General features: G+C 39.1%; 2 protein-coding genes across 4 annotated transcripts; one reads left to right on the top strand and one right to left on the bottom strand.

Moving 5' to 3' along the window:
• Positions 1-638: 638 nt before the first annotated feature.
• LOC138595892 (phenazine biosynthesis-like domain-containing protein 1) lies at positions 639-5344 on the bottom strand. Its single transcript, XM_069667435.1, has 10 exons — positions 5231-5344; positions 4812-4911; positions 3538-3636; positions 3238-3347; positions 2769-2798; positions 2570-2658; positions 1487-1578; positions 1213-1296; positions 988-1050; positions 639-870 (listed from the first exon to the last, which is right to left on the bottom strand). Exons 1-10 carry the CDS (start codon positions 5312-5314, stop codon positions 758-760), a joined length of 864 nt encoding a protein of 287 aa, XP_069523536.1. The 5' UTR covers positions 5315-5344; the 3' UTR covers positions 639-757.
• Positions 5345-6336: 992 nt separating this feature from the next.
• On the top strand, positions 6337-13877 carry hnrnph3 (heterogeneous nuclear ribonucleoprotein H3 (2H9)). 3 transcript variants are annotated; one of them, XM_069667220.1, is made up of 11 exons: positions 6337-6404; positions 7742-7838; positions 8085-8240; positions 8488-8631; positions 9680-9818; positions 10622-10821; positions 10988-11083; positions 11418-11533; positions 12213-12348; positions 12686-12742; positions 12983-13877. In XM_069667220.1, the coding sequence occupies exons 2-11, from the start codon at positions 7751-7753 to the stop codon at positions 13063-13065; spliced, it is 1215 nt and encodes a 404-aa protein (XP_069523321.1). In that variant the 5' UTR covers positions 6337-6404; positions 7742-7750; the 3' UTR covers positions 13066-13877. The 3 variants fall into 3 exon arrangements, with proteins under 3 accessions (XP_069523321.1, XP_069523237.1, XP_069523408.1); XM_069667136.1 differs by lacking the exon at positions 6337-6404 and having other exon boundaries at positions 7357-7838; XM_069667307.1 differs by lacking the exons at positions 6337-6404; positions 7742-7838; positions 8085-8240; positions 9680-9818 and having other exon boundaries at positions 8516-8631.
• Positions 13878-14023: the final 146 nt, after the last annotated feature.

The following is a 14023-nucleotide window of genomic DNA, read 5'->3' as shown; positions in this document are numbered from 1 at the left end:
GAGACAACAACCACAATTTATAATTATAATAACTAAGAATAACAAAATTCTTTATTTTTCCCAGCTCTAACTTTGAATAAATGTTTTATTAGTGTTTACAAGAAGTAGGTGAATCCTGCTGTGTGGTTTCTTTAGTGGATCCAGTGAACACTGTTGGACGTCTTGAGGAAAAAAAAGAGTACTCACCAGTACACTAGCTTACAACAGTGAAGAAATAAAAGGTGTATAAAAACTGCTTCCTATTAAAAAAAGCCAGTTAAAAACACTTTCTGTAAAAGTAAAACCAAGTTCCTTCTTATAAAATTCCTTTGCGTACCCGATCTAAATCTGTACGGTCAGAATAACTGCAAAAGGAAGCTTCATGTTTGTCCAATTTTAAGTTGGAATTTGTTTGAAACCACACTTCACAAAGAAATAATCTGCACAGACCGTTGTGCAAACGTTAAAGTGTGATGATTTAGCTGCTGATTAATCTGCTGTGACGAGAGCGTCAGTGTGATTTTACATGTTATGTTTCTGTATTTGTTGATTTTGACTGTTGTGTTAATAAATTATACCAAGACTAATAAAGTGTGAGATGTTCTTTCCATCCTGAAGTATGTTGTGTACGCAGTGTGATAAGTGATGGCTGGACAAAGGTCTATTAAGCTTTTTATTAAAACTATCACATCTTTTATCAAATCATACAAATCCTGTGTGTACCTCTCTAACTGCTGTCCCGTTATCCCCAGCCCTCTCTTCTTGCATGTGTCTCTTACTACAGCACGATTGTTCCCTTCAGCACAAACACGGCCTGTCCGGCTATGTTGATTCTTCCGTCGTCTCTCACTTCTAGTTCCAGCTCGCCGCCTCGCCTGGAGCACTGGTAGGCTACATGCACACACACAGGATAATATGTGCGTGAGTACAGATCGATTCTGTTCAGTATAAAGAAAGGTATAATTTACTCATGGTTAGGTTATACAGTGGAATCATTGGATAAATTACCCAGCAGTTTCTTCTTTCCAAGTTTCTTAGACCAGTAGCTCGCCAGCACAGTGTGGGAAGAACCTGCAAGGACAAAGATACAAGACCAGACACTAGTTACAGACCGCCTGTTGCTCGGTTGCTTGTATGCAAATGTGCCAATTAAGCCATTTGTGTCGATTATACGACAACACAATGTAACCCAATCAACTTTGTCTTTGGGCAGTAAGAGTGGGACTAGTGTACCCGTGACAGGATCCTCAGGGATGCCGTTCCATGGAGCAAAGTATCTGGAGTAAAAGTCATATCCTGGTTTGCAGTCAGGGGATCCTATTGACAAATGGACAAGGATTTAAAGAGGAGGGCATTTTACATTGGCCATGGCTTCTCATACACGTCTCAACGAAGCAACAAACATTCAAATTGTTTCTAAAGAGAGACTCTAAGTTCTGTATCATCGTAAATCTGCATCAATAATCTGACCGTAGATATCCCCCTGATCTAACTATTATCTGGTTACCTTTCATGGTGAGGATTACTCCTTTCACTTTTCCACTCTTCTCACTGCTGAGAAGAGCTGCAGGGTCAACGTTCAGACTGGTTAGCACTGACCTGGAGGAAACACACACATGCAGCACATGAGTAGAGTCATAAAAGCCCCTTTCACACATGCACTCCTGACATTTTCCTGAAAACTTCAGGACCGTCTGCCCCCGACATTTTCTAGAGTTGCCCTTTTAGACATGTCCCTTGCAGCGGGAGATTTTCCCCGTCGGACAAGGACGTGGCGGGAGCGGGGGGGGACGTGAATGTTCCTGAGTATTTCCTGCTGCCTTCACACATCGACTGACCCCGACTTCTTCCCGAACTTTTTACTAGAAAGCTGGCAGGAGAAAGTTGGGGTCAAAAATTGGGCCGTTTGCGTTCACACATGCAGCCCACCCGGACAATGACAGGAAATGTTCAGGAGTGCAGTGCATGTGTGAAAGGGGCTAAAGTGAGCTTCAACCACAGACAGACAGGCCTGTCTTTGAAAGGTCTCAGGTCAACAGGCTAACTTCTCAATTATCACAGAGTGTCCCTATGTTTGTGGCTTCAACTTCTATCTATCGGTCTTTTGTAAGTGTGTGTGCACAAAAGACCGTCAATCAGCTGTGACAGCGTACTGCGCGCGCTGGATGTGTATAGCACCAGCACGTTTGAGACTGGGAGCGTGCACGAGCAGCAGAGTGCAGAGAGCGACATGTGGAGACGGACGGTTCACAGACTACTCGTGATTGTTATGGATGTATACAGTAGATGGATGTGTGTTTATGTACATGTTGAAGTGCATATGTAGGTGTGTATATGGATATGTAATGTTCTATGCATGCATATCATTGGATTTATATTATTTATTTCTTTACAGAACCACTCACACATTTCGTAACAGCCCATGTTTGTACTGTGCCTCAAGCTCATTAAAGGCTTTAAAGGAGAGAAGTTGTCTGCGTCCGTGTTTAACAGACACACCTGAAGCGAAGTGAGAAATCAGGCCCAGCCGTAAATCAAGAGTTGATACAGTCCTTTAGCCCTCACTAACAGTGTGTGTTGTGATTGTAACCTGTCACAGCTGTCAGCCAGTCGAATCATCAGTTTCTTGGTGGTGGGGCTCAGATAAACGTCCTGGATTGGGTGGTTTCCTACTGCAGCCTGTATGACACATGTAGAAAAAGAAACTGGCAAGTTTACACGCACAAAACACAAGTATGTAATCATACTGGTACATCTAAAACACACTCACGATGAGGGGTCTTACTGACCTTGATGATGTCTCTGAACTCATTGGGGTCCTGAGAAATTGTGTTTTCGAGAAAGAAAGGGTGTTAATGAAACTGCAGTGCTAATGCAGGATCTTTAACTCCTAACCAAGCTACAGCTTTGAGTGATACTATTGTTGGATGGTTGCAGAGGTTTTGGGATTTCAGACAGCTGTTTGCGTAAAAGTTATGCTGATGGACATGATATGGGCCGTGAAAAATGGATGCTATACATTGACAGGGAAAGGACAGGATATGTGTGTTGACTCTTCCTCAGTATGTTTTTATTTGCTCAGAAGAATTGGGTTGATTATGTTTCCTTATTTTTTCAGCCATGCACAACCATACAATATATCCTTCACTTAATGACATAAATACACATCTTAAGACAAATACGTATAAAAGTGAATGTGGACCAGGATTGACTGGTTCTGTGTGTTTATCCTGATGTGTTCATGTGTCCACACTGTACCTCCTGGTTGGGTGGGTTGAGAGGAAAGTCCATGATGTACCTTTCCCCCTGCTGGGTGACAGCCAGATCTCCACTCCTGGTCTCAAACACCAGGACAGGGTTCTCATTTTCTTAACAGACGTGACACAGAGAATATAATTATTAGCTAAGTTTACATGTTTTCTGTGTGTTTTCTAACCAAAGGTTAAGCTTTATGTGTATATTAACCAGTTTTGACACCAATCCACTAACTAACTCTAAAGTTGTAGCAATCCTAGATCAACTGTTCAAGTGTATGTTTGAGTATGTTTTATATCTTACTCTCATAATGGAACAGCACTGCTGCAGAAGCCAGAGTGGCATGACCGCACAGATTCACTTCATTGGTGGGCGTAAACCATCGAAGGTGGAACCTTGATCCTGTTCATAACATCACACTGTCAGTTACTTTGACACACACATACAACTTTAACATGTAACTCATAACTGTCCACAGTGTCCTAATATCTAATAACATAATTATATGAAAGTTTGCAGGAAAAGGGTTAGCATCAAATTTAGCAACATTTGACCCCAAGTTAGCTGCATGCAAAATACACTCAGGGAGAATGTATATTTACTTAAGGCTATGTAATGTTAATTCTGCTTTGACAGCAGGAGGTAAGTATATTTGTATCAATATAAAGATATTTTCAGTTTTTCTAGTTGCTTTTCTTTCATAACAAATGTTTGTAAAAAGGCTTATTAGCTAGCCTTACAGTAAGTTTGGGACCATAAGGGACCATTCTCAGCTTGTGGTTTACATTTAGTATTACAATATTTTGTTCATTGAATAATGTGATGCTTGAGGCCTTTTTAAGTTTGACTTTGGCTGACATGTTCACATAAATTTAGGAGATTCTTTCGCGTGTCACAAAAACACAGAATGCCTGCACACCCTGCATTTCATACTGTCAAAGCTCATTGCATTGTTCTTCCATTCCCAACAATGCAAGTTTTCGCTGTGTTTTGAACATTGTTACCTGTTAAACTGCTGAGGGCAGGTGTTTTGCACAAGGACACGCATACCAACCTCTGTAAAACTGCCCAGAGGATTACAGCTGCGTCCTTTTTAAAAAAAACTTCTAATATGCTTGCCCTTTATTGACTTTATTTATTTAACCATGTAATCTCAGTTTTTTTCAATTGTGCACCTACATTTTCAAATCAGACTCTACTGCAAATGTATTAACAGCAAGTAAGGGTTGTCCAGACTGACAGACAACCTACACTTTCCTCTGACGGTTTCAAAAACATATGTTACATTTTATGCTGTGACAGTGAAGCAAAATCAATTTGTTCTTTGTTCCATTCAACACTTTAAGGTGTATAGTCAATGTCACAACTTCCACTGGTCACTAGTAGGCATTTACATCTTATTGTTGTGTCTATATAGCTACCAGGACCCCAAAACATTATTGTTGAGTCTTATAATAAAGTGCTCCCCTGTCCCAGAAAGGAGCATGTCTGTTATTAAATGCACCAGACAAATCTTAATCAGTAGTTATGATCAAAAATTAATCATTCAGTAGTAAGGTGAACAGATATGATCTGACCTGTAGTAAAATTATCAGAGGGCTTGATCCTGGTGATGAAGGCTGTTTCTGCCAGGTTCATCTCGGTTGCTATCTTCTGATACAAGTCATCACTCAGCTCCTGATAGAAACACGTCCACAGTAAACAAGTAGAAATATCGTATTGTGACATGTAATCATTATACACGTCTTATACACCAGACTGCTTCAACTACGCCTATTGTGCTAGAAAAGTGCGCCATCACGTTCATGAGAAACTAAGACTTGTTAGCTTTGCAGACAGAAAACGTCTTTTTATCCTTCAAAAAACAATCAAAAACACTTTTTGGACAGCTCAAGTATCTTCGTATATTTTCCAGTGCCAGTCTACATTTTGCAAATGCCTGTAATGCAAGCCGTCTACATTATGACAGTAGGCTACTGTACATACTCTTACTTACATGCATAAGTGGACAAATTGCCGCGGGGTTTCCCTTGAACGGTAAATTTGTGAAGGCATCAACTGTATACACAGGGATCTCCATGTTGGTTCAGAGGAAGGTGGCTTGAAACTGACTCAGTCGCCCCTCTGCTGTCGGTGGACTTTACTCTGCCTGTTTGGTTTAAGCAGACGCCCCTCAGCGTCAGGGTTGCCAGATCCTCTACAGGTTTTGTGTGACTTCAGTGTATGGATTTGGTCAAGTGTTAGGAACAATTTTATTACTATTTTTCTTATAGGCTACATTGTGTAATCTGCTCCTTCAATAAAACTGTCAATTCATTAACGGCGGTTACTTGACAAAGGAAAATGTGTAGTGTGAATAGTTTTTTTTACTTCTATTATTTTTGTTAGTTATTATTTATGTCATCATATGTTTTATGCTTTTATGCCACCTGTGCTTTTTTTCTATTTTTATTACTCGACTTATTTTGCATTTTTTGTGAGCTGCTGTAACAAGTAAATTTCCCCTGTGGGGGATCGATAAAGCTCATCTTATCTTCAAAGTGCATAGATAGCCAGTAGCCTTTTTCTAAGAGTTAACCATGTATGACTAATTAACTAATCCCAGGAGAATCCATTATTGCAATTTCCAGTCACAAATTCTAATTATTATTTTTTAGTAATTATCATGAAAACTAAGCATGTTTGATATTAGATTTTTTTACTGTATGGTATAGTCTGTGTACCATTCAAAGTGCTAATACAACCAAATACAACCCTTTAATCTCCAGATGTGTCAATTAATTAATTAGGCTCAATTCCATTAAATATTCACGTAGTCCATGGTTAATTTAAAAGCACATAAACTATAACTAGTCTTCAATGCTATGTTCTTTACAGGCCATTAAAACTACTGTTGATATAAAATTCAGAAATAACATGTTAAGCTCTCCTCCCCTCACTACTCTTCCTCTTATAACAGTTTTAATAATGATCATTGTTATTGTTATTAATTTGATTTTTTGTAGTGATTATAGTTATTATTGTTTTTGTGTTTGTTATAAAGATAAAAGAGCCAGGCGTCATTTATTTTTTATATGTCCAAGTCTCGCGACAACATACCTGGGCTGGTTTGCTGGCAGTGACACCTGAGGCTCGGGACAGGAGCAGGAGACCGGGGACAAGAGGCGACTGTAAGATAATTTAATCGTTTTCCAACATTTCTCACTGACGTCTTGCATATATGTATTAGGCGATGTGTTTTGATGGCCCTTGACAGAGTACGGCCTCTGGGAATTGAACTCGTTTGCCTTGTAGGTTTGACCGCTGTCATGTCCTACAGTTAGCCATAGCTATTAGCCTACTAACGGCTAATGTTACCAAGCTAACATTAGCACGCCTGCCTGACAGTAAAGAAACGTTAGCATCATCAGCTAACCCAGTATCCAGGCGGACGAGTACTCTCCTGTGGGGAACTTCAAAGAAGTAACAATACCAAAGAATAAACAACGTCTTGTCAGGATACGTCTGGATGTGCTTCCGTGAGTTAAAGTTTAGCTGGGGTTATGTTTGCTCTTAGATACACAGCTGGAAGGAGGAAGTAATACACGTTAGCATTAGCTTATTAAATAGTGTTTACAACTGCAATAACTTGCATTGTAGTGCTTAACTATTATATATTTCCTCCTATGAGTTGTTATTACATACTGGATATAACTCCGGCTGTAATGTTTTCGTCTCTGACAATAGTTTAATTTAACAACAGCCAAAAAAATGTATTTTATAACTTATATAAATAATTTTACTGCATGAATAAAGAGAGAGAGAGAGAGAGAGACAGAGAGACAGAGAGATCAGCAGGTCATCAAAGTGAATACAGCACAGGGGAAATAAGTACACAGTAAAAACAACCCTAACACTAGAAGAAAGGAATATACACAGTACGTCCAGGAATTCTAACAACAATAACAAATGATAACCTCAACTATATTAAATCTAAAATATGAAACTTACATGTATCTAAAATGTAAACAAACATAACAGGGAGGTAAAGGTATTAATATGTCTTCGGAGCTGTAAATGTGCAATTACAGTGTATAGGTAATGTTGTACAGTGTATTGTTATTATTATAACATCGAATATATCTGTGATTCCTGTACGTATTTCATAGTTAAATGCTTCTGCTCTGTGTATAATTATTACTGTACAATTAGTGGTAACACAAAGACAGTTAGTGGTACCACAAAGCCAATTGTAGCTAAATATCCAAATAGTGCATGTACACAAATAACAATGACAGAAAAATGAGAAGAACTGTTAATGATAACAATATTAATTTGTTTATGGCAAATTTTCCTGATATGAGAGGTATAAGCACAATAATTGGAAAATTTGTTTTAGCCTTAATTAAACTTTGGGTGCAGGGAGCAGGTCAGGGGATTAATTCATAAAGGCTGTTGGGTGTGTCTGTATTTTATTGACACAGTAGCAGTAGTTTTAATGTGTTGCTGCTGTGTTGTGCTCTATGAGGTGGTGAGGATGTCTTTGAATGAAGAGGGTTATGTGGTTCGTATCAGAGGACTACCCTGGTCCTGTACGCAGGAGGAGGTTGCCAGTTTCTTCTCTGGTGAGATGACACATATATTTCTATACAGCTTGAATATTGTTAATAAGCATAGCAACACACTTGTTAGTTTTAAAATGAGAATAATTTGATGCTCATCCATCTTCTTTGAATTCAGTAGCTTTAATTAGTAAATTAGATGGTATACTGTTGGATTCTACTTTCTCCTAGCTGCTTAGATGAGATATAATCCAGTGTACCTTCTGTTGTGTGTCATCGATCTAACTCATCGATCTTCCTTATTTACAGACTGTGACATCGTTGGGAAAGTAAATGGAGTGTGTTTCACCTACTCTAAAGAAGGCCGTCCCAGTGGAGAGGCATTTATTGAGCTGAAAACGTCAGAGGATTTTAAGAATGCCCTTTCCAAGGACCGTAAATACATGGGACACCGATACATAGAGGGTATGCAATCTACATAATCATAACAGATGAGTTTCACCCGGAATTAGGCAAAGTGCCACTTACTCTGTTCTTGCCATCTCATTTGTCTTCTATGCAGACATTGTTCCCTGTATGTTTTCTGTGCAAGTAAAAGTTTGTTGATTTCTTGTACTAAACAACATCTCCATGCATATGTGAGAGATACTTCTTAAACCAATTTAAGTCTTTCAGATTTTGAAAAGTATACGTCTGTCTGTTTCTGAATCAGTGTTCAAGTCAAACCGCAGTGAGATGGACTGGGTGCTGAAACGTAGCGGTCCTGCTGACTATGACAGCTGCAGTGGCTGCATGCTGAGACTTAGAGGCCTCCCCTTTGGATGCAGCAAGGAGGAGATTGTTCAGTTTTTCTCAGGTATATGCACATTTAAACTTTTTCCCATCTCATGGTCGATATTTATGTATAGCCCTGTTTCACTTAAACTGTCTCTAGGGCTTCATCAAAAAAGTTCCAGAAATCCATTGAAATACGTCTAAGACTAAGTCCAGCATCAGTTCCTAACTTTGTTCAAAGTCTTAAAGCACAGGGAGAAGTCAAAGCCACAATACCGTATATAAAGAGCCTTTCAGACTAGCTTATTTAGCATTTTTCTGAAGTTCTTTTCTGTAAAAAAAGTAGAACAAATGTTTAACTTGTCCTTGTTTGCTCTTTCATATTACCAATAAACTAGGATTATGTTACTTTGATTGTATCATGAAAAACCAAAAGCACTGCCAAATGCACTTTGAACGGTGCTTTGCACATTACTGACCTACCCAACAACAAAAGGACACACTGACATTTGGAGCACATATTAACAACAGAGAGATAAAGTCAGTGAACATGTCTGTGAGTCATGACCCAAATGCCTAATGTATGTACAGTATGTTCTTGTAGTGTAGTCATACTGTGATGACTAGTTTGTCTTTGTTATAAATTGTTAGTGTTTATGTTATAGGACCTCGATAAACATGCCTTCTAAAGGGGGTTAAAAGATAGGACGGCTGGGCTGGTTTGGCTGAGGGTAGACTTATCTGTGATTCTTCCTACTCAAAGCATCTAGAATAATCAACAATTATTCTGTTCAGTCACTCAACAATTATATACAATATTTTTTCGTTGTGGTAACTTTTTTTGTGTGTCAGAAAAAATGTAATCGGTATCTACATAAATTATCTAGTTGCTGACTCATGCCCATTTTATGTTCATTCCACACAGGGCACCTTACAGGTGATAATTCAGACCTCTGAGATACCCCCTTTATATTACAATTCTCATCGGACAATGCAGCTTATATTTTTTTGCTGTCATAACATACAATAATCATGAAAGCTCCAGTGATGCAGTGGGTGTTGTTCTATCTATTCTATACATCTATCAGTCTACCTACCGACCTATGTATTTATGTGTGCTTGGGTTGAAGGGTTGAGAATCGTGCCAAATGGGATTACTCTGCCAGTGGACTACCAGGGGAGGAGCACAGGGGAAGCCTTCGTGCAGTTTGCCTCAAAGGAGATAGCAGAAAAGGCTCTGGGGAAACACAAGGAAAGAATAGGGCACAGGTGGGACAGACGGGAAGAGGACGGGCTGGACTGGGTTTGGCTTCTACTGTAGTATTTAATGGGTGGTCATATTAGAGTAATTATGGTATTAATGGGAGGGTTCTGTTATGGTTGAATGATAAGCATGGGTTGGTGTGCAAGAATAATTCTAATAAAAAAATAATGAAGTGGGTGAATTAATTATGTGGGTCATGTTATATTCTTTAAATGATGATGGGATGGGTTTGAGGGGTTCATGTGTTGAATCTATGGTGAAATGTTAAATTATGGGATGAAAGTTAAAGATGGTGTGAGTATTTTATGTCAAACACAGTTGCATTGTTGGTAATCTAAGACCTGGGAGCTCTATTTAGGTAGAACATTTGGCACTAACTTAATATCTTTGTTTAAATAAGTCTTATAGATAGTTTACTGTGGAAGAGGGGACACAGTTTAGAAGTATAGCAGAGGACAGTGAAGGCAGCTTCTACTTCTTTCTGCAGTTCTAAATCATTAAAATGATCAATGCAGCACCTACAAGGATTTACTTTAGAGTCAGTAACATGAAGTAAGGTTGGTGTCTTAATCCTATATTACAGCCCTAAGCCCAGTTTATGATGAGGTACTGTTGAGGTTGTTCAGTCAATCAGTTCAATTAGACACTAAGCTTCAAATTCAAACTACTTAGACCAATATTTAGACTATTTGTGTTTATCTCCTCTCTCTGTAAGTCATATCTGTGTATGTAACCCGAGTTGAGCCATTTCTACACCTTAACCCTCTCCTCTACCCCCCCTTCACCCCATGGGCCTCTCATATTGCAGGTATATAGAGATTTTTAAGAGCAGTCGTAATGAGATCAGAGCCTACTACGAGCTGCCCCGGCGGGGGATGGGAGGCCAGAGACCAGGACCCTACGATAGACCCATGATGGGCGGCCCCAGAGGAGGGTTTTTTGGGGCCGGGCCTGGCCGTGGTGGGGCCCTGATGGAAACCATGAGGAGTGGAGGGGGCTACAGTGGAGGTTAGAAGAGTACTTTGTTTCTGCATACAGGAATATCTGGTGGTTTCAAAAGTGTTTAAGTGTGTGGAGTAATGAGCCTTGCTTTCTTATTGTGTTTTTTTCCCCCTATGTGTTAAACTACAGTTTGAGTTTTCCTCTCCTGCTCTGTGTTGGTGTCTGTCTCCAGGTTACGGAGGCTTCGACAGTTACAATGGTTTCAACAACTACTGTTTTGGCAATGGCATGTTCGACGAGCGAGTGAGAGGAGAGAGAGGAGGAAGAGGTAAAGTCCAAAATTATTTACCCTCTTTGATCTGCCATTTAGTCAGGCTGAGTTAATGTTTGAAAGCTTCATTTAGTTTAATGGGTCAAACTGCTGATCATAGTAATTGTTTACATTTATAACACTTACATATTTGTTGCTATTTCAAATGAATGACCTTTGGGCCAATTCTAAACATGTTCACCTACACAGATATTTTAAAATAAACTTACATGTACCTTTTATTCTTATGATGTTTTGTTTAAGCAAATTAAAAGGTGATATGCATCAGGTACTTCTCTCCTCTACATTACTAAAGGTTGAGTTGGTAATCTGTGGATGTGTTTGTGCTCAGGGATGGGAGGCCATGGTTACAGTGGTCAAGGTGATGGTTGCTCAGGCTTCCACAGTGGCCATTTTGTCCACATGAGGGGGTTACCTTTCCGCGCCACAGAGGGAGACGTCGCTAAAGTAAGAACACACACACGCACACACACTGACATCAGTTACTTAGTGATTCCTCTTTAGCTGGAGCTGCAGATGTCTTCACAAGAACTGAATTCAGTCTCCTTCAACAGGCTTTTGGAGGTTTTAAAAAGCCTTAAATCTGCTGTTTTCAGTGATGCTATTTATAAAATGTTTAGTGTTTGGTTGCAGGCTGTTTGGAGACAAAATATGATTAGTAAAAGTGGGATTGGTGTGACACTTGATTGTGCTGCAGGAGGCTGTGAGTTTCAGGCAGCATATTCAGACCTGTAAAAAACACTGCCACTGCTGCTTGCTGCAGTTTATAGGAAGCTCAACAACCTAAAATGTGTAATTGATTTTATTGTATGCAAGTATTGATCCATACTGCAGAGAGGCAGTGAAAAATGTTCCATAATAATAAACAGTTTAAGCCATATGTTCCTTGATGATATTTCATTAGTCCATTAGTTTAGATCCATGAAGGCTCTGTAGTTGTGTGTCCAGTTTCTTTGTCCATGCTGTACAATGATGTTGGTTAGGAAGCTTCATAGGCTACTGCCTTTATATAAACAGTTGATGGACATAGGAGAACTTTGACGTTTGAACGTTGATGTCACCGTGTCTGCCTTTTCATGTTTGTGTTACCTGTGATAACACATATTTATTTGTTTTGTTTGTGTAGTTCTTCTCTCCTTTGAATCCACTGAGGGTCCACATCGACGTGGCTCCCAACGGGAAGTCGACAGGAGAAGCAGATGTGGAGTTTCGCTCTCATGAAGACGCTGTGGCAGCCATGTCCAAAGACAAGAACCATATGCGTAAGTCGGCTCTCCCCTCTTCAACTCTACTGTCCCCGTGTTGGTTCTTGGGACACCACTTCTTCATGCTATATTACACTAAGTTCATGACAGGAAACTACTTGTTGAGTAACCGCATGCCATGTGTTTCTTGGATGACTAAGTATCAGAACAAAATAAGCCTTTTAAGAAGCAGTTATATCAGGATGACCCTTTTTTAAAGCAAATCAGACAATAATAAAAAGTATTTTTTATTTTATACTTAAAGTATTTGTGAAAGTACCTAAGTGCAATTTATTTACATTGAACAGAAAACAGGTTCGTCGGTATGAATGTTGGATTTATGTTTTCTCCACAGAGCATCGCTATATTGAGCTGTTCCTTAACTCAACAGCCAGTGGAGCTGCTGAGATGAGTGAGTTTTCATTCACTTCTATAATATTAAGTTTAATTACTTCATGTATTTAGACAAATGTATTATTATTATTATTATTACTTTGTACAAAAACACTTATTAAGTAGTGATAAAGACTTTGTTTTAGTTGTTGATGTTCTGAATATATGCAAAATAAAAGTTGCTTGTTTTTTTGTGTCAGTACAGTCAACAAATAATCCAATCCTTTGAACATTGACCTGTATTTTTGAACTCTTTCAGGTCGTGGTGGTGGTGGTGGTTACTACGGAAACTCAGGAGGGGGCGGAGGCTCAAGGAGCAGCGGTCTGCGAGGTGCTTACTGATGATGTCATCCCACTCTTCCAGTCCATCCTGACGTTTGTCTCGCGTGTCTTTAGGCCACTTGATTAGTTTCCAAGCAGGAGAGCTGATCTGAAGTCAGTCCTTTGTGGTGTACGAGCCTTTTTTTATTGTGAGTTTGTACTTAAACTTCACTTCAGACACCAGACATGATCTCAACGTTGATTACACCATTCCTAAAGGCATATGAAGAACATGACGGCTCGTCAACGTTAACATGTTGGAGCTGTAGGTGCTGAACATAGTTGATGGATCATCTGGGAGATTTGTTCATCTTGTGTTTTTAAACACTTGGAAGTTGTGATATAGTTTTTCATGGTTCTCCAGTGATTTGGTTAAGAGAAAGGAATCACTTTTTTTATGTTTCTAGACTTTTGAATGGTAATGAAAGGGCAGTAACTGAATGTGTTTTTGGTGACTTTGTGGGATGCACTTTAATAAGTTAGGCAAGTGATGGTCTTTAGAAGGTACACGTAACTTTACACGCAGCTCTGTTGGTAAGAGTTGAGATTTGTTTTAAATGTAATTTGTTAGTGGTTTTCAGCTGATGTTCGAGGAACTTGTTTCCTCCTGTGATGCACAGATTCAAACTGGAGTTCAGATGATCTTTCCTGCTTTGAAAAGTTTGATAAATGTGAGCCAATGTGTTTTTTATGAATGTTTTCACAGTTCATCACAGAATTTAAAACGAAGTTTTCTACTCTCAAAGAGTGGAAGTAAAATGAATCCTCTATATTTGAGCTGTAAGATAGCTTATGCAGCTGTTGTACATTTTGCTGAATAAATTTTATATTTAATTCTCTTTTGTGTCTCAGACTCTGACATCACTTACGAGCAGGAGTTTGTGTCATGGTTGTAAAGAAATCTGAGTTTAAAACAGGAAAAAGACCAAACAGTGCAACATCAGTAAAATGACATCAAAGATTCTTTAACTTGATTTAA

Source organism: Semicossyphus pulcher, unplaced genomic scaffold (assembly GCF_022749685.1).
Source record: "Semicossyphus pulcher isolate SPU_LCO1_2020_fin unplaced genomic scaffold, fSemPul1.0.p SCAF_1, whole genome shotgun sequence".
Lineage (NCBI taxonomy): Eukaryota > Metazoa > Chordata > Actinopteri > Labriformes > Labridae > Semicossyphus > Semicossyphus pulcher.
Note: the sequence above shows the minus strand (reverse complement) of the source record. Positions and strands in the feature narration are given on the sequence as shown.